The sequence below is a fragment of the Crinia signifera genome, chromosome 12 (genome assembly GCF_055691185.1).
Source record: "Crinia signifera chromosome 12, ASM5569118v1, whole genome shotgun sequence".
Taxonomy (NCBI): Eukaryota; Metazoa; Chordata; class Amphibia; order Anura; family Myobatrachidae; genus Crinia; species Crinia signifera.
The window spans coordinates 66,927,220-66,950,806 of NC_139228.1; the positions used below are offsets into that span (position 1 = coordinate 66,927,220).

The window sequence follows — 23,587 nt, forward strand, 5'->3', positions numbered from 1 at the left end:
ATATACAAAGTGACTGTGTATTTAAGTTGTGATGCCCTGAGACAGTCCAGCCAGAGCAGCCCGGGGGCCCCCACGCCCAGATGCCAACCCCAAATTTTTCTGACACTGCACAAATAAATAGGACTTACTTGGAATTATGCCTCTGTCTCAGTGCAGTCCATGCTGGTTCCTTGGTTAAAAACATAGAGGGTGGTGGGGGAGGGGTGCTAATCTAGAGTGAGGCATTCTCAAACCTCAGGTGTGTATTGCTACACAGATACATGGTAGGGGAAATTGGCTCTAAATTGTATTGTGTATTTAAGTTGTGATGCCCTGAGACAGTCCAGCCAGAGCAGCCCGGGGCCCCCACGCCCAGATGCCAACCCCAAATTTTTCTGACACTATACACTTTTTATATCCTGTATGTCTATTATTTATGTACGCACTCTTTATTTCACATACTCTCTACCGTCAAACATATAGTAGGGACCTCCATACTTATAATTTCACCACTTTACTATCCCTATTCTTTATTGTGATGCCCTGGGGGGTCCTTAGCTGGATGATGTTTCGGGGTTCCCTGCGTCCCAGGTGGTGACCCCAGAGTGTTAGGGACCTGCTCGACAAGAGGTGACCTGGACGATTGGTGGGCAGGCCAATATCACTGGCCAATGATATACCAACAACCTTTTTATTATATATTATGTAATAATAGCATAGTGCATTTGCACCCTCTCTCTGTGTAACCCATTGTGAGAATGTATCAGACGCTAACTCTCACCAAACTGGAATGGCCCCTGTGTTTGAGAATCTAAGTCAGGCATGTCCAAACTGTGGCCCTCCAGCTGTTGTGAAACTACACATCCCAGCATGCACTGCCAGAGTTTGAGCATTCCTTAATAGCACATCTATGGCAAGGCATGCTGGGACTTTTAGTTTAACAGCTGGAGGGCCATAGTTTGGACATGTCTGATCTAAGTAATTGCAGCAGACAGAAGATATCTAGAAATGTTTTATTTGTGCCGGAGAAGTAACGGTACAGTCAGCAGATACAGTATAAAGTGATTATAGAAACGCTCTGATATAAGGACCAGTCCTACAGTATGAGACACTTTCCTGCTTGGCACATACAGTACTACAAGACATCGTCTTGTTTCTGCAAAGCGCAGTGCAAAATGCATGAAGCTTGTTCCCCTAATATCTGCAGGTTACAGGCAGATCTATAGTGACCTACAGATTAGTGCGCGCCTGGGTTTCCTGCATTCCATCCATCACCCGCTACGCCTTAGCATTTGGCGCCTTGGCATCCTCAGGGGTCTCTCTGGGTTCATTGGGTGGCGGGATCTTCAAGTCGGAAGGCTCCACTCCCCAGATATCCTTGGCGTATTCCTTGATTGTGCGATCGCTGGAGAATTTCCCAGCTGCCGCTATGTTCTTGATGACCACCTTTGTCCACTCTTTTGGAGTCTGAAAGATGACAGGAGCAGCTGATTAACAGAACAGTGGGGGGGAGGGGGGGGTGTAGCATTGTAGGAGCGGATTAGTTGTCACTTTATCTCCAAGGTTCAGCACATAGAACCCTAAACATGAAGCAACATTCAGATCACAAAAGGATTGTTAAATCAGACTACAGGCTTAGGGTGGAGCTTTATCAAAGCTTCTAAATAGTGGTGCAAGTAAGCAACCAGTTTCTAACCATCATTTTATAGAATGTACCCCATAACTTTGCACTAGAAGCTTGTTGCTACGGGCAACTCCCCTCCTTAGGAGCTGTAACATCGCCCCCCCCAGCACCAGAGACTCGCCACACTTCCCCCACTCACCTTATACAGGGCACTGACCCGCTCCTGACACTTCACATACGCTTCATAGTCCGCAAACACTTTAAACCTTTGGAAGGGGAGAAGGCGGAGAACAGAACACGATTACAAAGGACGTTCGATGTGTTACAGGACCCCCCCAAGGGGGAACAAACAGGATCACAGACAGAAGAAACAAATGTAAAACAATTATATATACTTATGTTACAGTTCATTTACACAGAGAGAGTTCCAACTTTTTATAATTGTACAGTTATAACACCTTTATACCAGCTACCTGGCCCATTTAGTTTTCCATTACACCCCCTCCTCCCGCATGCCATCCTAGCCCCTTCTGCCGTCCTGTCCCGATGTGCATGCCACAGGCTCCGCTGGTTGTACCTACCGGTCATGGTGGAAGAGCATGTCCACCAGATCCTTAAAGAGGTCGGGTTTTGCAGGAGAGAAGAAGCCACCTTGGATCTGGTCAATGGCTTGCTTCAGCTCCGGGAGAGACTCATAGTACTCCTGGGCGTTGTACCTGGTAGGAGGGAGATGAGGAGCAGACAAACATTCAGTGATTGGCTGGAGTCATCTACAGGTCATGTAAGTACATGCATATGGCAGGGGCAGCAGTACAAAGGACTATTTACAGCCCTCATCTGCCCACTGAATTAGATAGAAAATAATCTGCTACATATAATTATAAGACGGTAGATCGGATCTACCACTGCACGATAACCCCTTACCCCCATTTTGCCAGAATACATGGTCACACGCACCCTACAGGCTGCACTGCAGTCACAGGTCTTACCCTTTTTTGTCCATTTCCTCAACATCCTTTATTCGCATGCCAAAGATAAACAGGTTCTCCTCGCCAGCTTCTTCCGCCATCTCCACATTGGCGCCGTCCATGGTGCCAATGGTCAGAGAGCCGTTTAACATGAACTTCATGTTGCCCGTACCGGAAGCCTCGGTGCCGGCTGTAGAAATCTGCTCTGACAGGTCCGTTGCTGGGATTACTGCCGACACAATACATCCCATCATTATTTGCTGTGATTTTATATACTTGGACCTTGTGACTAAAAACGGGAGAGTTACAGCTACCAGGCCTGACATCAGGAATTTTGGGGTTTAAGACTCATTTTTAGTCTGGGCCCCCCCCCCCCTCCCTTAGCGTTACCCGCTCCCCCATCTCCTCCTCCACTGAGCTGCAGCCCAGAGGTCCCAGAACACCAGCATTGGCTGGTGAGCCAATCAGAGCTCACGTACTGGTAGCTACTCTGATTGGCTGCCGGTACACGAGCTCTGATTGGCTCAAAAGCCAGTGCACCATTTTAATTGGCCCCCGGCATCCTGGGCTGAATAAGCCTGCGCTCTGGGACCTGCTTTGTTCAGTGCACTGAGCACAGCGGATGCAGTTGAGGGGCTATGGTGGGCAAAATGAGCTGCCCGGGCCCTTCCAGAGTCCGTGGCCCGAGACAGCTGTACCCACAGCACCTCCCTATTGGCGGTCCTGACGGCTACATAGGCTATAGTTATGGGTTCCCCAGAAAGATAAAGGGTCTCCCCCTTCCAGGTAATCCATGGCTGCATTACTTATGTATGAACAGACCTTTCTCCGCCAGGGACACTCTGTAGTTCTCCAAGTAAACCACCTTCAGCTTGTTGCCCACCATCGGGTCGTTGTTCACAATGTCCCCCACGGAGGTGATAAGCTTGATGATCAGCTTTGCCATGTGGTATCCCGGGGCAGCCTGGGATCGCAGGAGAGACAGAAACCGCTCATACTCTGCTCTACAGCCACAAACAGAACACATCAGGCACACACACACACATATACATATACATACGCACACACATATATACAGACATTCCTCACTTAACGACCAGGTTCCGTTCCTATGACCCAGTCGTTAAGTGAATTGGTTGTTAAACAAGCATATATAAAACCCCTTAAGATTTCTGAGACGCTGGTCGTTAAACAGGCAGGGCAGGTCGTAACTGCGAGAGGGGAGGCAGGCAGGTCGTAAATCAGAGCAGACGGGGTCGTAAGTCCGAGGAGTCACAGCACGGACGCTAAACGAAGGCCCAGGTCGTAAGTCCGGGTGGTCGGTAAACAGGTAGGTCGTTAAGTGAGGAATGTCTGTATAGCTAATATGATGGGAAAAGATCAGCACCCCCTGCTGGCCTACTGCACAAATAGCATAAACCATTAAACAGATGTATAAATAATGGTTGGGTGCCATTTTATTATAGGACAGGATAGGTGGGTGCCCTGCAGCAATGGCCTGTCCTCTATAGAGTGCACATTTATCCAGTATTGACCAATATTACTGAGGGATAGGAAGCAAACACCAATTACTACAAGCTCCTAATGAGTGACCAGATTGTGCGTGTAACGTTGGTTTAGCTCCCAGAGCAGCGTCCACCACTGCAGTTAGCGCGTTGCTGTAGTTATCTGGGGGGTGAGATAATTAGGATTATCAGTATAACATGAGGTTATATAAATCAGGGAGATCTCCCTCATACCTTTCCTCCAATAATAACTGTCCTTGGAACAAAGTTCTCCCTGGGATTCTTTTTGATACCTGAAACGAGAAGGTGACCGTCTGTTCCAGTAATCATGCTGTGGAGACCCCCCTCATAGGGCAGAACTGTCTGGGCTACAGCCTCCCCCCCCCCCCCACCCACACAGCAGAGCTGTCCGGCCTACAGCCCCCTCATACTATGGTTACCATTCTGCTGTAAGCACTAGCAAAAATATGATCGCTATAGAGATCAGAGTCCCCTATGACAGACCAGAAGCTATAACATGCACCATCGTTATAAACCAAGATGTAACTAATGCTTATTCATAGTAATTGCTGCCGTTTCAGGTTTGTCCCATTTCTCTTCCACCGACATCGGAAATTTTGATGAATTTTCCGGCACAGTCCCACAGTATCCTCTATAAATCTTACTGCGCTGACACATACATCAGAATAACCACCAGTGAGCCTCCCTCAGAAGTGCCCGACAATGCCCACGTACCCTGCAGTCAGTCATTACAACTTCACGCACAAGATGGTGGTTGGGCTGGAGACTGATGAGGTATGAAGACACCCGTTCATTATTCCCACATATACTGTAGATATCAGATACAATGGAGGCAGCCATTTTGTGCCAGGGATGAGTGACATCACCAAGGCACTGCCCAATAGGCATGAGGTGCTGGTTCTTAGTGATCTGACAGATGTGGGACTGGCTTATTTCACTCAATGAGACCCTGCGATGAGGACTATCCACAATGCCCCAGTGGTAACCAAGCAAAAGGGGCCTGAAACCTAAGCTGGATTCTGGAGACTGAGGGAAACTTAACTAGTACGGTGTGTAGAGGGGACCATACGCAGCCAGCTCTGTACTGGGAAGATACATACGGTTGTACATGGTGATGATATGAAGACAGTTCAGCAGTTGTCTTTTATACTCGTGGATCCTCTTCACTTGCACGTCAAACATGGATGCCGCGTTAAGCTTCATCTTGCATTCCTTCTCCAGGTACTGGGCAAACTTCACCTTGTTTTCCTGGAGAACAAAAAAGATCTAGCACCATAGACAGCAGTGCCCTCGCTGTAAGTCCAAATGCCACCACCAGGCGGCGCTCACCTCTTTCACTTTGGAGACGTCTCTGATAAAGTTGTTGTCATCTACAAACTTTTTCAGCTTGGTCAGCTGGCTCAGATCCCTCACGTAATCTTCCCCGATTTTCTAGAACAAGAATCCAAATTACTTTGCACCTCACTATGGTGGTGTATAGTCATTAAGGTTGATCCTATTTAGGTCGACATTCATGGGATACGGTCGCTACCAAGCATTGGTCGACATGCTGTTTTTTGAGAGGACGTTTGCCGACGGGTGGTATTTCATGCCCTACCATCCACTAGTGCGTGGTGGGAGGAGCATGGCTAGTGCAGTGAGCCATGCAAGGGGATGCGGTGCTACGTATCATTGTCCATGTCGTCAAAAAACCCCATGTCGACCTAATGACCCTGTTGACTTAATAATCCCATTCCATATTCATTGGGTCGACCAGTTTGAGATTCGAAAGGCCTTAGGTCAACACTTGAAATAGTTAGACCTGGGTAAGGTCGACAGTGTCTGAAAGTTGCCACAAGCATTACGCCGACAACGGGAAGACAGAAAAGCAAAATGTCGACATGAGTTTATTTTGATACTGAGAATTAGGTTCTAGAACCAGGATACTGATTATTTGCAGCACCGGTTCCACCCTACGCCAAGAAAAATCCGGTCATCGTGCCAGTATAGGACTTGTAAATAAAATCCCCTTACAATAAGTGAGAAATCCATTTGTAAAAAGGGACAGAGGAAGAGAAAAGTGATGAAGGCTCCGTTAGACTTAGCCGTTACCTCTGCTATAAGCTCAGCAAGGCCGGGATTACACAGGAGGAGCCAGCGTCTGGGAGTAATCCCGTTGGTCTTGTTCTGGAATTTCTCGGGCTCGATGTCACTGAAATCTCTAAACCTGCAGGTGGCAAGGGAGAGACACAAGTCAGACATTTATTTTAGTATTAGGAAACCTCAGATTAGGGGGTCAGTGCAGTTGCAGTTTAACACCAGGTGACCCCAAAATGTATTTCTGGTCCATGTGACCACCAACATGGACAAAGCAGAACAACCCTTTCCTCCACCCCCTTTATACTGTAGACAGAAGAAGCACATCCCATCTGAATACAAGGATGACAGATTTTATATAATGGATTGCTAAAACTGGGGCAGGGCATGCTGGGATGTGTAGTTCCATAACAGCTGGAGGGACATGAGATTGAGACCACTGTTCTAGACTATAAAGCCTCTCAGATCTAAAACGCACGCACAAACACCAGAACTCACACTTTGTTCTTCACAATTTCCGAGTGGATTTTGGCCACCCCATTTACTGCGTGAGACCCCACAATACACAAGTGCGCCATGTTTATCCTCTTAATGCCGTCTTCTTCAACCAGCGACATCCGTCGCAGCCGGTCCATATCCCCAGGGAAAAGGGCGGAGATTCTCTGGAAGAAAAATGATACATATACAAAACACATACATATTATATGCCAGCTATGCCCGGCACAGAACAGATAGGACATTCATATGTAATCAATTTATTCATAAACTGGAAATACATTTCTTGTTGAGATTGTTTTTATAATTCACACAATACACTAAGCCTGGTGGAGATAAAGTGGAGAGGTGATAACGCACCAGCCAATCAGCTGTTTGAAAAAGGACAGTTGGGCGTTGATTGGCTGGTGCATTATCTCATTGGACTTTATCTCTTCACAAGGCTTAATACATCTGCCCCATTGAAACAAATCGTGGAAGACCACATATGAAAGTTACACATTGCTATAACAAGTACGGCAAGTATGTTGTGTGTGTACCTTGTCCCCACCAAAGTAAGACGGGCGAGAAGCTGTATCTGTGCATATAATATGCATTGATACCACTCCCCCCCCCCCCCCCCCCCATAACCACCACCACATCTACCCCTAGGATTGGTAATATCACAAGCATGGCCTCCAGCTGAGCAGAACGGCTTCATAGTTACATACATCTAAATGCCTCTGGTTAATTTCATAAATGATCTGAAGGTGTCTTGGAAGCAGTTTCTCCACAAGGTCCACCGGCCAGCGTTCCAGAGCCTCAGGCAACACCGTGTGGTTCGTATAGGCGAATGTCTTCTTGGTGATCTCCCAAGCCTGGGAAAGCAGATGATAGAAGGTCAAATCAAGTCCAAGCAATAAAACAAAACCCCCATTTTAGCAACCGGATCCTCTGACCATCATATTGGGGATACCGTTTAGTATTAAATAAAGTCACTTTACTTCCTACACATATGCAGCCACTAGCGTACACGTTTTGTGGCTGATTTCTTCAGAGAGGACATTTACACCAAAATGGTGGGAAAGCAAAGATGCCAACACGCCATGTCCCAAGGCCTAAATGTGTAATGTTGCCTGGTATCTGTAGGACTATGTGGAACAATAAACCGCTCCCTTTATTAGACTGTGCGCCGATGTTACCTTGGTAACACAATTAGCACTGTGTGCTGTACCTTCTCCCAGGGGAGCTTCTCGATGTCCAGAAATATTCTCATCAGTTCCGGGATGCCCAGCGCGGGGTGAGTGTCGTTCAGCTGTATGGCAACCTAGAATATATAACCGCACATGATAAAATCCGTATGGCGGCAGCAGTTTTTTTAATTTCAGATTTTTGCAATTTTAAAATAAGTGACAGCGGAGGCACAAGGTGGGCAAGACATTGCGTTCAGATGGGCGGTGTTTATTACCCGGTAGTCCCAGTTACCACAGCAGTCCATACCTTGTCTGGAAAAGCATCAAAGCCGGTGCGGATGGTATCCCGACAGCCGAATCTGGAGGCTTTGAAACGACGGATGATGTCCTGTAAGGACGCGGCAACCACAAAGTACTCCTGCTTCAGGCGCAGCTCCTTCCCTTCAAAAAACTTGACAGAAACAAATGTGAAAGTTTAAACCGTATTTTCTAATGCACTAAAAAGTTCGATGCTACAACGTCACACACAAATGGTGCAAACACTTACGGAACACCAGTAACTGCCAAATGCATTCAAACTTTTTTAGTTTGAGCCATATACAGTATGCCCCACTGTGTCAAGGTACGAAGTACAGTAACCTTCCAAACCTGCAGGCCCATCACTGATCCCATGCACCACCACTGCCCTCTTGTGGCCATTCTACAGTGATGCACGTTTAGTGACTTTCACTATGCAGCAGGTTTGAAAATAGAGGCAAGGGTGTCTAGCTGGCCACATACATATAGCTTTGTTATAAAACTTAATAGGCATCTTACACAGGGCTTGTTAAGTGTCACAGATTGTCATTTTGTGCGATTAGTGTGTGTGTGTGTGTGTTAAGGGCGAGGGACTTACATTATCATTTGGATATAGCACGCGGGAGATGTTTTCCGCCAAGTTACGGTCAAGCACTGCCTGGATGTAGTCTCCAACATTGACTGGAAGAGAGAATCCTGCATTTAAAAAGTGTGTGAAAAGAACTTACTTTATGTATTAATTTAGGTACTTGTTTCCTAGCACGGCCACAACGATTTAGATCGTTGTGGTCGTAAGATAAAAAATCGGATCGATCGCATCGCATGCGATTTGGTCGCATGCGATGCGACCGATCCGACCGACCGATTTTTCACCCGATTTTTTTTTTTTTTTTTCACCTGATTATTTTCAATTGCCCCCCCAAATGTTACTAAGTGGGCTAGACCCCACGATAGACGTCAACCCGAAGCGTGGCGAGCGCAGCGAGCCCGCGAGGGGCGGCGGTGCGCGTCCTCCGACCTTTTCATTCCCCTACTATCCACTAGGGCGTGGAGTGAGAATAGAATAGTGTGGCGAGCGCAGCAAGCCACCGAGCCCGAAGCGTGGCGAGCGCAGCGAGCCCCGCGAGGGGACGCGTATAACTTCACAGGTATACGCGTCCCCTCGCGGGGCTCGCCACGCTTCGGGCTCGGTGGCTCGCTGCGCTCGCCACACTATTCTATTCTCACTCCACGCCCTAGTGGATAGTAGGGGAATGAAAAGGTCGGAGGACGCGCACCGCCGCCCCTCGCGGGCTCGCTGCGCTCGCCACGCTTCGGGTTGACGTCTATCGTGGGGTCATGGCGGGCACATAAAAAATGTGAAATGGGTCATATTGGCCCATTTCACCTTTTTTATCATTTTTCCCTATGTGAGATGGACTTAATCAAGTCCATCTCATCTTGTGCCATTATAATGGCACAAGACCGACAAGATCCTCCCGATTTCAATGTTAAAAGTTTTTTTAACATTGAAGTCTATGGAAAAATCGGGTCAATCGGTCGGTCGCATCGCAGCCGATTTTAATTGGTCGCGACCGACCGATTGACCCGATTTCTGTCAATCAAAGGGAAAAAATTGTAAAAAATCGGCCACATCGTGAGGATCGTGTCCCTTAATTAAGAGCCACGATCACTCACGATTGTGGCCGTTCTAGGAAACAAGTACCTTAATTTATTTATTTGATGCACTTATTCTGCAGTGCATCTATTGGTCGTAGTCGACTCAATCAAGGCCGACCACTGTAAGTAAACAGGGCTTAGTTGACGCCTTAAATAGGTCGACAGGGCTATGTTGACAAGGTTGGATGGTCGACAAGCATTAGGTTGACAATGGGAAGGTCAACAGTCAAAAGGTCAAAAAGGAGTTTCACTTTTTGTCCTAAATGTCAACATGGACACTGTAGAAGTACCGCTGCGCTCACCATGCTTCGGCCTTGGTGCCTCGTTCGGCACACTATTCTATCTTCCCTCCACGCCCTAGTGCATGGTAGGGTATGGAATTTAGGTAGTTTCCTAAATTGACAAAGCCGCCTGAGCGCGGCGAAATGCATCTTTTGAGAGGAGTTTTTCAAGTACCGGCAGCTGAGGATACAAGGGGCAGACTGGGAGCATTTATCTCTGACCGAATCCCCCCCGCACAATCTGGTCCTCATTACTGGCACCCACCAACAGCACAGAGCGCTCCCTCTGCCGCCGCTGACACACGGAGGACTGAGATCAGCCGGCTTGCTAATAAGAGCAGCGTGAGTTCACACGGAGCACCTCAGCCTGCATTCGGCTCGCTGGCCGGTGCAGCAGCTGGACAAACACACCAAGGCAAGGCAATCTGCTAAGTGTACACCAAACATAGTACACACTGCAGAGACCTTTGGGAGACAGTGCCAAACATCTGGGAAAGCGACCAAGCACCTTAAACCATTAATGGTCATCTACATCTGTGAGTAAAAAGCTCTATCTGCTCACCACTCACCCTGTTTGGGAGGATTTACAAAATACTGCTTACCCCAAATCGTGCCTGGGAATTTATTCCTCAATGTGTGACTGCTACATCTGTCCAATCTGTCCATTTTAGGACTTGGTAACTATTAGGTTACATATTTTATCTCTATGCCAGGGGTTCCCAATCTTTTTCTAATCACGGCACCCTAGAGTATCAGAATTTTTCCAAGGCACCCCTAGGCCCCCCAAAAAATATATCAAATTAAGTAGATTATGTTTATATGTGCTTCTTAGGTTCCGTTATGTAATAAAGGGCAGGATTTGCTTCTGATTGTACACAGTTTATGATTGGCAGCCACCAGCACTGGTTTTGTCCAGAAATAATTGATCATAAATAATTTGAATTGGTCCTGACGACCAACCCGAGGCACTCCTGCAAGTGTCCCGAGGCACCCCAGGAAGCCAAGCGCACAGTTTGAAAACCACTGCTCTATGATAATGCATTGACATGGCCTTTTAATGTAATATTGTGGTATTGCATGCATGCAATTTATTGTTTATGTTATTTATTATTTGTTTATGAAATTGTTTATAAGTATACAGGAGGCGCCCACTGGTTCTTTTTTCTTGTATCTTTCTGTATTGAGGGCGGCAACCCTCTCCCAGAAGGCAGCCACCTGTGTACAGCACAATTCACCGTTCCTAGCGCTCAGATCTTGCTATCCACCATGGAATACCGCCTGTTGGCATATGTGAGATAATAAAATAATTAAAAAAAGTGAAAGATTAATAAATGCTTGTGTCAACCTTAGCCATGTTGACCTATTTCAGGTGTCACCTAAGCCCTGTCTGCTTTCAGTGGTCGACCTACTGTATGTCATACTACTGACCATATCCCCTGCAGCGCATCCTATACCAGCAATGCAGACGCTGCCTAAAGGATATCATTTTGGTTGGTCTATCTCAGCTGAGTGACCAAAGCAACCAATGAGGACTTGGATTTCAGGCAGAATTACATTCCTACTATTTGGGTATTAGACTGTTTCAAGTTGAGTAGATACTACCCAACAGGCCCCACTGATTTTATATTGTTGTCCACATTTAGGACCTTATTCTGGTCTGCACGCAATGCTGCAAATTTTGCAGCGTTGCGTGTGGACTAAACGCTGCCCGCATGGCCGCCCATCCCCACCCTCTTGCACGCAGCAATCCCCTGCACCTCTATGGTGTCTCAGACCTGCGAGTGCCCTAAGCGGGAAGTGGTCGGGCAGCTGACATCAACTGCCTGCACCCGCGTCACTGGGCCATTGCCATGAGTGGTGCCCCCCTTCCCCTCGATGCTGCCCCACTGGGTGTGAGCGGGATGGCGAAAATGTAGTTTGCCATGCCAGCTCGCAACCTGCATCTGACATGTCCCCCTGATAGACATATTCATTGGTAAATATGTTCCAACATTATCTTGTTTTATCAAATGCTGATGGTGACAATACTGGTCAGGAGGAAGAGGAAGGAACTGGACCTTCGCAATCAAGCACATCTTACAGTGACCCGAGGGCAACGTGCAAGAAAGCCTCACTGTGCACCAACAATTCTATACACACAGAAAGGACCTACTGACCATTGCAGTAAGGCAAGGGTGGGGAGCCTCCAGCCCGCGCCCCGTAGCCAGTTTGACTGGCCCGCCCATCTGCCCGACAGCTTGTGCGGGAGTCAAGAAAGGGGGAGGTCTCGCAAGATGCCTTTCAGCAGCAGCCAGAGCGTGGGATACTGAGTCTTATTCAGCGGCAGCCGCCGGAGCGTGGGACGTGTGCAGCAGGGGAATTTGTAAGTGGCAATTTTATATATGGCCCCCCGAGGGATTTTTCCCCCATTACAAATGGCCCTTGCCATAAAAAGGTTCCCCACCCCCGCAGTAAGGAAAGGGAAGTTTGAGCTTTGCTTTGAGACCGCAATCCAAGCACTGGGCAGCGTTGTATAATCAGGAGGGAACCCATAACTCTGATCTACACCAGACTGAGCTTAGCACAATATATAATAACCCCACCACAGTACCAGGGGCGGAGCCATACTCACAGTCCTTGAGGTTGAAGTCATTAGGCGCCCGTGCAGACCAAAGCCTCATAGTATTCACGGTGTTATTCATATATCCCGGGACGGGCGTGTCATACGGCATGGCCAGAACAACCTATTACATGGAGAACAGAAGATTATAAAAACTGAGCGTTCCATTATCCAACTGCTCTGCTCCGAGGTGGCGTTACTCACCTGAGTGTCCACCCACCGCACGCCGGTCTTGGTGCACTCTACACGTCCATAGAAGTGAACAGGGAGCATGTACTCCGGGCGAGCCTTCTCCCAAGGATTTCCATGTCGTAGCCAGTCATCGGCTTCCTCCACCTACAGGAAGAGGGAAAGGAATTAATGGGGGCAGACCCTGCAACCTACAGAAGAAAGCAGCAGCACCTAACTGCCTACTGCTTCCCCTTCATCTCCTGATATACTCTGTTCTGCTGTGGACCCTGCTCCTCCCACTATACAACTCATTCTGTAGCTTCCTGCTGCTTCCCCTTCACTAACATATGCTTCATCTCCTGTGCTGCTGGGGACCCTACCCCTCCGACTGTATAACTATGTCACTGCCCGTCATACGAAGCCCTGTCCTCACTGACACAGGACTCATCTCCTTATATACTCTGTGCTGCTGGGGACCCTACTCCTCCCACTATATAACAGTCTATGGCTTCCGATCCTGTCACTGCCCGTCACACACAGCCCTGTCCTCATCGACACATCCCCCATCTCCTGACATACTCTGTGCTGCTGTTGACCCTGCTCCTCCCACTATACAACTCTCAGCCTATGGCTTCCTGCTGCCTCCATTCCCCTCCCCACATTATGTCACTGCCCCTGTCCTCACTGACCCATCCCTGATCTCCTCATATACTCTGTGTGGCAGGGAAACCCTGCTCCTCTCACTCTATAGACACCCATCCACTAGGGTGAGGTATCGCATGGGGTCCTTTTGCATACAATGTATCCTATGCAACCCTAGCAGGGGCTTCACCAAACATTCATGGCAGCCGGTAGGATCTATGACTGCGATTCGAGGCGCACGCCTCACATCTCAATCGCAGGTAAATGACATTCGATGTGTCACTTTTTATGCAATCTGTTGCAGCAATGAGTCTGAATCGCATAAAAAGTGGCCATATCACTTGTGGACGGGGACCTTTAAACTCAGTCTGTAGCTTCCTGCTGCACTTCGTATTTGTATTATTTCCCTTACATTAAGACCGTCCTCATTCATGTTATAAGGCAGGAGCGCTTACACCACACATTATATTTGGACACTCTACTTCTATCCTGCCATGCAGATTAGATACAAGCCCATTGCAAATCTACCATGTACCAACATCACAGGAAACGTGGACGGGGATAGGGGAACTGACATAGAAGGAAGCCGGCCTTATGTAACTGTTACAGTTTACGGTGTCTCAATGACAGCCAAATTAGGAACAAGAAACCTGCAGCAGAATATGCAGTCACAAAGGATTAACCATGGCCTATCCCAGGCCCGGAGGGTGCATACGGATTACAGCACAGTCCTATGCACCTACTGTTTGAAATCTGCAAAGTAACAAATTCTTATAATACCATTGAGCCTCCATAAGAGCAGCTGTCAGGTGTCACGTCATCCAGTGTGCAGGCTGCAGACGCTACCAGCTGTATCCTGCTATAGAACAGTGGTGTCAAAACTCATGGCACTCCAGCTGTTGTGGAACTACACATCCCAGCATGCCCTGCACAGATTTTATATAATATGATTTTTAAAACTGTGGCAGGGCATGCTGGGACGTGTAGTTCCACAGCAGCTGGAGAACACCACTGCTATAGAACCCACTATAACAACCACGAACTATTCCACACTGGAGCATGATTGCACACAATGAATGATTTTTAGAAATACCTATTTTTATCTTTTTCTCATCATTTTTTACAATATACCCCCATCATATTCCCCCTTTTTTCTTAGAGAATTCTCTAAATGTTGTTGTATGTATTGCTTTGCATGTAATAAATGTTTTTTTATAGCCTAATGTAGGTAATCATTTCTTCAAGAAAACCCAAGCGCTGTATTCCTTTGTTTTTTCTTGTCATTGATCATTCAAGGAGCCTTACACACTCCTTTATACAGCAGCTGTAGCTGTACCTGAGGTTCATAGTTTTCCTTATATCTGCTATAGAACCCCCACTGTTTGCAACACCATGATGAAACCTTGCTATGGTAGGACGTACTCTGAGGGCAGAAAGGCATCCTAATATGGAGACATGGATCCCAAAAGTATTGAGCCATTTCATCCTTCGCTGACCAGCATTACAGACCCCAACGGCCACAGTACATTGTGTAACAGGAAGAGCGTCACATTGCGAGAACACAGTATGAGTACGGCAAGTGTAAGTATGCCATGGTATTATGTAACACGTGGCAAGTGTAAGGTGCGCGTACCTGCCAGCCGTCTTTAAACTTCTGGTTGAAGATTCCGTACTCGTAACGGATACCATAGCCATAGGCGGCCAGTCCAAGCGTTGCCATGGAATCCAAGAAACAAGCTGACAAAGAAGTGGGGAAACTGATTAACAGGACAGACAGTCTACCCGCAGCCATGCACACAGATAATTCCTGCATCCCCTCTGTTTGCGGTGCTGAGTAAGCCAGGACTTCAGTGGCCCTCCCTCCCAACAGCCTGGGGACACCTGCTTTTACCGCTCCTGGCGGCCGTAGGGTGTCAATCACCTTCGCTGGCTGTCTGCGTATGGACAGGTCGCGAGTGCACAGTGTACCGTGCGCATGTGCCGTAGTCATACTGTATGTGCTGCAAATTCGCAGTACAGCGAGAAAGTCTGAATTGGGCCCATTGCCCGGGCTTTGAGTCAGTCTAAGGGATTCTTTCTGGGAATGATCAAAACGTGCAGCCGGAAAGGCTTTTATACAGGAAATAAACATTTATTAAGGCTTTTGTTTTGTTAACAAGGGTCTGGAAGCTAATCTATTTTATTAAGCTACAAGCGATTGCAGAAATACTCTGCGCTGTCATCGCTATATCAAAGTGCATAAAGGTCACTGACCAGCTAGACGTCCCAGGCCGCCGTTACCAAGGCCAGCGTCTTCTTCCATCTCCTCCAGTTCCTCGATGTCCAGTCCCAGCTACAGGTGCACAATAAGGAAAAACAAAAGTGAACAGAACACTGATTAGAAACCACTTTAGAAGGCCCAGAAGGGTTCTCGAGCACTATGTATGGACTAAGCAGGCCCAGAAGTCCCGGTTCCGGAGTTCGAGCCCTATGTATGGACTGAGCAGGCCCAGAAGTCTATGATCAGAGTCCTATGGCACTATGGGCCTTATTCTAGTTCACTCTGACAAAATCCTCCTTAGATGGACAAAACCATATGCACTGCAGGTGGGGCAGATGTTACTTGTGCAGAGAGAATTAGATTTGGGTGGGGTTTTACTTCAAAGTGAGATCTATATTGCAGTGTAAAAATAAAGCAGCCAGTATTTACCCTGCACAGAAACAAAATAACTCACCCAAATCTAATTCTCTCTGCACATGTTACATCTGCCCCCCTGCAGTGCACATGGTTTTGTCCATCTAAGAAGGATTTTGTCAGAAAGAGTGAACTAGAATAAGGCCCTATGTGTGGACTGAGCAGCAGACCAGCAAAAGTTGGTTCGGGCTGTTCTGCGGTGGAGTAGAGTAGAATGTAAATTCCCCATGTGTGACACCTGCATTCCTGCAGAACATTAAACCCTGAATCTCGTACTTTGTTCCATGTACAGTTTATGAGAACAGTGTTTGCACAGTCAGAGCTTACATTTATTGGCTGTATATATGCTCCTGTAACCTGCATACTGCACATTATTTGACCTCAGAGCCCCTGCAGATTTGCTGGGTTGTATGATAGGCCTACCATAGTAGCCCTTTAAACCAGGAACTATGCTTGCCGTACCCCCTGTCTGTCTGTATTTTGACCACAGGCATCCGGTCTGACGGTCATCCGTATGTATTCTGTGCACACAGACCACCCTTGGTGCAATGCCAGTATATTGTAGATCATTTGCACATGCGCTGTAGGTTTATACCTGCACTGAGATCTTGCACGTCCTGCAGTGCACCTACATATTATTGCAGGACTTGTACATTCCTATGCACATTGGCTGTCCAGCTCCGCAGAACATGAGGCCCTTGATCAGCTGGATGCAGCACTTGTATGTATATTTATGCATTGATGATATAGGGCGATAGGGTTATCTGGTAACCGGAGCTGCAGGGTCAGGAGACTTGATATCCTCTGAATACAATGCTCACACTATACAGATCACAGCAGGAACCAAGCAGACAGCCTCGCCCTTAGGCAAATTCTGTTCTGATGGCTAAGGCCGGCTTGTTTGGGTAGGATCACGTACACTGGCAGCAAACGATGCCAGGCATTTCCTGAAGCCGGGACGCTAAACAGAAAGGTTAGGCCTAAACGCTGCAACCCCCCCCAGTTCCCCCATCAGCTGAGTATATTCTGGGTAACACAGAACTCGGATCATACACCGCTCACAATACAACGGATACACCGGATCTGCTAAATTTATATGCCTGGTCCCAAAAACAACCCCAACCCATTTCACCTATTACAGATCAGATGCTGCTAACTCAGAGGCTTGCCAGCTCCAGGCCACTAATGAATGGCACATTCAGGGTTTATTATATAACCACTTACACTATGCCAGACTGCAAGGACAGTTCCAGTAACTATGCAGGAGCAGCCAGGTTGCGCTTTCCACTCAGCGGGATAATGAAATATGCATGACGATGCTGCCTATTAGTCAGGGACCAGAGCCATCGGAGGCAGAACGATCTATATGGTCATCGCAGGGAGAGCTCTGTACTGCGGGGCTCACAGGGAACACACAGGTCTGTAAGGGGGACCAATTACAGAACCCCACAACCAACAGACCAAGCATTAGGTGTAATGATCCTTTATATTGCATCAGTCACAGTGTAAGAAACATTTATAATGTACAGGAGGAGACTTATAACATCTCGGAGAGAGAAAGTACCAGCCAATCAGCTCCTGTCTTTCTTTAAACAGCCTGTAACGTGACAGATAGGAACTGGGCAATCAGGATGGGTCTTACCTGATATATCGCTTCATCGCAGGCATTCTGCAAGCCCAGATTGATCATGGTGTTCTGCAGGGTACGGCCCATGTAGAATTCCAGGGACAGATAGTATGTTCTCTGCAAAACAAGGTATACGGTATCAGCCGGCACGAAATCCATGTTACAGAAACTACTGCGCAAATAACTAAGACTAATAACTAGGACTGCCAGAACTAACACCCCAACCTTCCCACATATGCATCAATGTTCCGCCATTAGGACAAGGCCAGAGTTGATGTGTGCCCATTTCTATAGCGCATCTTTTTGTTGCTGATTAATGTTCATTTAATTCCATGCACGCAATGCGGACACAATGACTGTATTCAACGCATCATCGTACCCACAGTTGACGGAGCGGCACCGTCATTATAAGAAGAGTCTTAATCTGTGTACAGTGGCCGATATATCGACCGTTCAACTGAAAAGCCGATATATCGACCGTTCAACTGAAAAGCCGATATATCGCTGGACCAACTGCCTGGGTGTACCAGCGATCGATCTGAATGGTGTAGTTCACACAACTTGCGTCAGCTGTACAACAGTCGATGGGATGGCCTCTATATCTAAAGATATATTGGCGCATCATGCTGTGCTAACAGTTGATCCACTGACCGTCCATACACCCGGAGCCAGCGGTGAGCGACAGCTCAATGGGTGCCCAGTGGTGACATCAGTCCCAACCTCACGCTTCAAGTACCCCCAACAGTGCACGTTTTCCCAGGTCTCCCATAGAATCACAAGTGTAATAATTAGCTCCACCTGTGGATCTTTTAATATATGTCAGAGTAATGAGTGCACCTGCCGGGTGACCTGGAAAACGTGCACAGTTGGGGGTACTTTAGGACCGAGGTTGGGAACCGCTAACCTAGATGGCTAACGATATATTGCCCTGTGTGTATTCAGTATAAGTGTACTTATGCACATGGGCAGACAGAGGTGACGACTCTGCACCAGGACCACAGCACGCCACGCATAGTGAGTGATGAAATGCTTACACTGGGTCACTGCCCTGAAATAAACTAATCTGCCAGAATAACAGAATCAGTGAGAGGCTCCTGTGATGGGGGAGCTGGAATTTAGAAATCCTTCACCTACTTCATCACCAGGGTACCTAACAGCAGACACGCAGGAGAAGGTTCCATAGGGACAGTATGTGTATGGGAATTTATGTTTAACCCTTCGGTTCCACTGTAGGGGATTTTGCTGCTGCGCCCATTTCAGGAGACCTTTAAATACGTAAACCCATATAAAGACACAGGATTCATTAAATACTTCTTTCAGCCAAATCACAATGTAACATGAAGCCATTATAAGGGTAAGAGGACGGGACAGATCATTTTGTTTTAGTTACACAGAGCACAAGACACCAACACAGAAAAACAAAAAACACCCCCTCAGTCACAGAGATGCTGGACACAAGACCTTGGACTAAGACCGTGATGACTAACCGTAAGGCACCAGCTGTTGTTGAACTACACATCCCAGCATGCCCTGCTACAATTTTACTATTTGGTCATGCTAAAACGGATGCAGGGCCTGCTGGGATGTGTAGTTCAACAGCTGGAGTGCCAAGGTTAGCCATCAATAGCCTAAGAGCTTACATTCTATTCCATGCACAGAGAATATTTCTGCCATCTAAAGGATCAATGGGTTGCATATAAATCTTTGCCACAACGGGTTAAAGTAGAAGGAAACGCCGCACCCACAATATGCAGATTTTGAGCTGGCGCAGGGCAGCGGACAGATAACAGCAACAGATTCAGCTGCACTTAGAGCAGGGAAGGCTACGATGGGACTACATGGGTCACTTACACCAGGCGTGTCCAACCTGCAGCCCTCCAGCTGTTGTGAAACTACAAGTCCCATCATGCCTTGCCATAGTTTTGCTATTAGGGAATGCTAAAACTATGTCAAGGCATGCTGGGATGTGTAGTTTCACTACAGCTGGAGGGCCGCAGGTTGAACATGCCTGACTTGTATAGTAACTATAGACTAAGGCATGGGTCCTCAAACTGCGGCCCTCCAGATGTGGTGAAACTACAAATCCTCAAACTGCGGCCCTCCAGATGTGGTGAAACTACAAATCCCAGCATGCCTTGCCACAGTTTTCCTATTTAGAATGTAAGCTCTCACGAGCAGGGCCCTCTCTCCTCATGTGCCTTTCTTAGAATATATAAACCTCTGCCACCCTGATGATTGCTTCAGTGTCCTGTCCCCTGATGCAACTATCTATATTAACCATGTACTTGTCCTAAACTGTCTTGTACTGTAATTAGGTATGTGTTTTTGATTATAACTATGCTCTGTAAAGCGCTGCGGAATCTGTGTGCGCTATATAAGAAACTGTTAATAAATAAATAAATAAATAAATAAATAAGGGAGTGTTAAAACTGTGGCAAGGCATGCTGGGAATTGTAGTTTCACAACATCTGGAGGGCCGCAGTTTGAGGACCCATGGACTAAGGGGTCTATGTTCCAAGCTGTGGAGAGTAATAAAGTACTAACCAACCAGATCCTAACATTTTTCAACCAGTAACATGGCAGTTAGGACCTGACAGCCAGGGACTTTATCTCTCTCCACTGTTACTTCTCAGAGCTTAGTTACTACATCTGGCCCCGCTGGTGCAGCGGAGGCTGTACGCATCAACCTGCATGTTACCCGTGTTGTGTTATTAATGCTTCTCCCATGTCAGTGGCGCTGCTCACACGGCAATGACCTAGGGAGGTTACAAACATGCGTGTCCCGGGGACTGAACAGAGAAGTAACAGCCACAGGACAGGTATCACAGAAGCAGGGAACACATGGACAGGGAGGGTTAATGATGTGGGTGCAGTCACGTAGTCTACAGCTAGCTAATTACTAACAGAACATGTATCAGCTGCAGCCACAAGGCGGGAGAGCCACAGAAACCCATGGCCACCGGTATGGGTCATAGCGTCAACAGTGATTAGGGTCACAGGGTCAAAAGTTTGACACAAGAAACAGGTCGACATGGAAAACGTAGAACCAAAAAAGGTCAACATGAGTTTTTCACATGGATACCATGTAGTGTATCATGTACCCTCACATAGAAAACTCATGTCCACCTTTCCCATGTCGACCTGTTGCTTGTGTCAACCTTTTAACCATGTCAATCTAAGTCAGTGGTCAGGGAACTCAGTCCTCATTACCCCACGCAGTGCATGTTTTGCAGGTCTCCTCACAGAATCACAAGTGAAATAATTAACTCCACCTGCGGACCTTATAAAATGTGTCTGAGTAATTAGTACACCTGTGAACCTGCTGGGTTACCAGCTAAACATGGACTGTGTGGAGTAATGAGGATCGAGTTCCCTGATCAAAGTGATGCCAACCTTTTTCATGTGTGTCAACCTGCTGCCCCCCATTACCTTCCCAGTGAACACCGCCCCCCAACCACAGGGAACCAATGCCAGCGTACCCATGCCCCCCCCTACCGCAGGGAACCAATGCCAACATACCCATGCTCCCTGCTGCTTCAGCCACAGCATAACATTGCCATTGTATCCATGCCCCACCTACCACTGTGCACCAATGCCAGTGTACACATGCCCCACCAACAGGACACACACTGCCACACCTACAGTGTACCCATGCTCCAACTTCAGTTACAGGGGGGAAAGGTACCAGTTGTCGCACCAAACCCACCACAGCAGTGCCACAGGACACATACACTGCCACACCCACAGTGTACCCATGCTCTAACCGCAGCCACAGGGCACCAGTGCCACCATGCACACATTGCCACTACTCCAGAAAGAGGGAACCAGTGCCACAGGGCATGCTGCCACCCTCACAGGGCACACGTCTTACCCACAGGGCACACATGCCCCACCCACAGGGCACACATGCATGCTGCCCACAGGAGGACACCAGTGCCACAGGGCACACGCCACACATACAGGGCACACAGCCCGGCGCCCGCACCTTGGGGTCCTTCTCGTAGTAGTACTGCTGCGTCCGGATCCACCTCCCCACCAGGTGGTCGCGCACAGTGTGGGCCAGCGCGAAGTAGTAGTCCCGGGTGGTGGAGACATTCCGGTCCTTGACCAGCGTGAAGTGCAGGTGCCGGTTGAACCCCTTCTTCAGCTCGGACACGTTCTCCACCCCGACTATGCCCCTGATGCTGATCTGCTTCCTCTTCTCCAGGTCGGTCAGGGGCTTGGCCATGGCTGCAGCTAAAGGGACCGGAGGAGACTCAGCGGCTGCAGGACGGGACCGGGGGGCTGTGCTTTATAACTTCCTCGGAGCCGGCCACTCCCACAGCCCAACTATTGGTGGGAGGCAGGGGCCGGGAGCCAGGGCGGCCAATGGGAGGGTTCACGGGGCGTGGTTGTTTACTGCTGAGTGCCCCACCCCCTGGATGGCTGCCCTACCTGGCTGTGGGAGGGCACATACACAATACACAGAGAGCACCTACAGTGTATTGCTGCATGCATGCTGCAGGGATGCTTCTCAGCAGCTTCAGGGGAACCGCAAGTCCCAGCACCAGGCACCTAAAGCACAAGTGGTCAGCCTGTGTCCTTTCAGTTACTATGGCACAGCATTCCTTGCAGCTTTACAAGCCTCTCTTACTGCTTGCCTATGCTGGCACTTGTAGTTCCACAGCAGCAGTTTTACAAGGATTTTTTTTCCAATAAAGGTCATGTAACCACCTGGGCAGACTGCATGCTGCTGTGTGGGTACCAGGGGAGCCGAGAGAGGGGGGGAGCGGGTACTAATTACCCGGGCCCACACTTGCTGAAGGGGCCCCGCAGGGGCCCTGGTCTGACCCCTCCCTTTCCCCTCCATCCCTCCCGGGTAGCAACAGTAGCACACACTTCTACAGCATGTGCTGTGCTGACAGCAGGCTCAGCATGAGTGTCTCACTGACAGCGTGAGAGGTTATGCTGAGCCTGCAGTCAGCACAGCACATGCTGTAGGTGTGTGCTGCTGCTGAGATTACAGTTTTTAGAGTTTTCTTTCACCCTCCTCTAAACATTTGGGGGCGTGGCCTAAGTGTGGGAGGTTCCCACAACACACACTTAGGCCACGCCCCCAAATTTTACCTGGGCCCGGCATTCCTCTCGGCTGCCCTGGTGGGTACAGGGTGGCTGCTGGGTAGTCGGTGCATGGCACAGCTGACCGGCTGAATAAAATGAGTATATAGAATTATACTGGAAGCCGGTATAATGTGTTGTGTCCGCTTCCCGTGGCTTATATATTATTGTGTCTAGTCTGAAATTGCATAAGGAAGTTAAAGTGTAACCCATTGCAGAGTCTATAGATCAGTGCTATACTGTAACCCATGCTACAGGTTGGGCCAGTGTGCTGCAAATGTACTGTACATGGTAATGTGACAGCTGGGACAGTTCTGTAGACAGGTACTCTAGGTTAGGAATGAATAACATGTATGGTGTCCGGATGATTGCCTGGCAATGTCTAGGTCAACAGGTCTACAACATAGGGTCAACATGGTGAAAAGGTCGACACAAGCAAATGGTTAACATGGTTATGGTCAATCAGTGTCGGATTGGGAGGGTAAGGACTGGCGGGTGACATTCAAAAGGTCGATTTTTTTTTTTGAGCCGATATGTGCCGATAGTATTTCATGCCCTACCATCCACTAGGGCATGGAAGGAGAATAAAATTGTGTGCCAAGCGCTGTGAGGCACCGTTTCTGAAGCGCAGTGATGGGACACGGTACACTTTGTCGATGTCCATGTCGACTATGTCGACATTTGAGACACAAAAACCGTA

General features: G+C 48.1%; 1 protein-coding gene across 1 annotated transcript; it reads right to left on the reverse strand.

Annotated features, from left to right (window-relative positions):
- Nucleotides 1-978: 978 nt before the first annotated feature.
- On the reverse strand, nucleotides 979-22,077 carry PYGL (glycogen phosphorylase L). The gene is made up of 20 exons (XM_083167407.1): nucleotides 21,776-22,077; nucleotides 17,806-17,907; nucleotides 15,743-15,821; nucleotides 15,123-15,226; nucleotides 12,881-13,012; nucleotides 12,689-12,800; nucleotides 8,736-8,818; nucleotides 8,148-8,291; nucleotides 7,882-7,974; nucleotides 7,379-7,525; nucleotides 6,672-6,835; nucleotides 6,189-6,303; nucleotides 5,427-5,528; nucleotides 5,198-5,345; nucleotides 4,311-4,369; nucleotides 3,394-3,535; nucleotides 2,593-2,800; nucleotides 2,185-2,319; nucleotides 1,803-1,869; nucleotides 979-1,446 (listed from the first exon to the last, which is right to left on the reverse strand). Exons 1-20 carry the CDS (start codon nucleotides 22,016-22,018, stop codon nucleotides 1,258-1,260), a joined length of 2,568 nt encoding a protein of 855 aa, XP_083023533.1. The 5' UTR covers nucleotides 22,019-22,077; the 3' UTR covers nucleotides 979-1,257.
- Between the last annotated feature and the right edge of the window lie 1,510 nt (nucleotides 22,078-23,587).

Bases quoted from the DNA above. Each gene is read 5' to 3' on its own strand.
- PYGL (XM_083167407.1), bottom strand. From the start codon at position 22,018: ATGGCCAAGCCCCTGACCGACCTGGAGAAGAGGAAGCAGATCAGCATC. The intron at 8,819-12,688 runs GTGAGTATGGCT...TCTCTCTTCCAG, and splicing joins TGACTTCAACCTCAAGGACT to TCAATGTTGGAGACTACATC. The intron at 3,536-4,310 runs GTATGAGGGAGA...CTGCGATCCCAG, and splicing joins CAGTTATTATTGGAGGAAAG to GCTGCCCCGGGATACCACAT.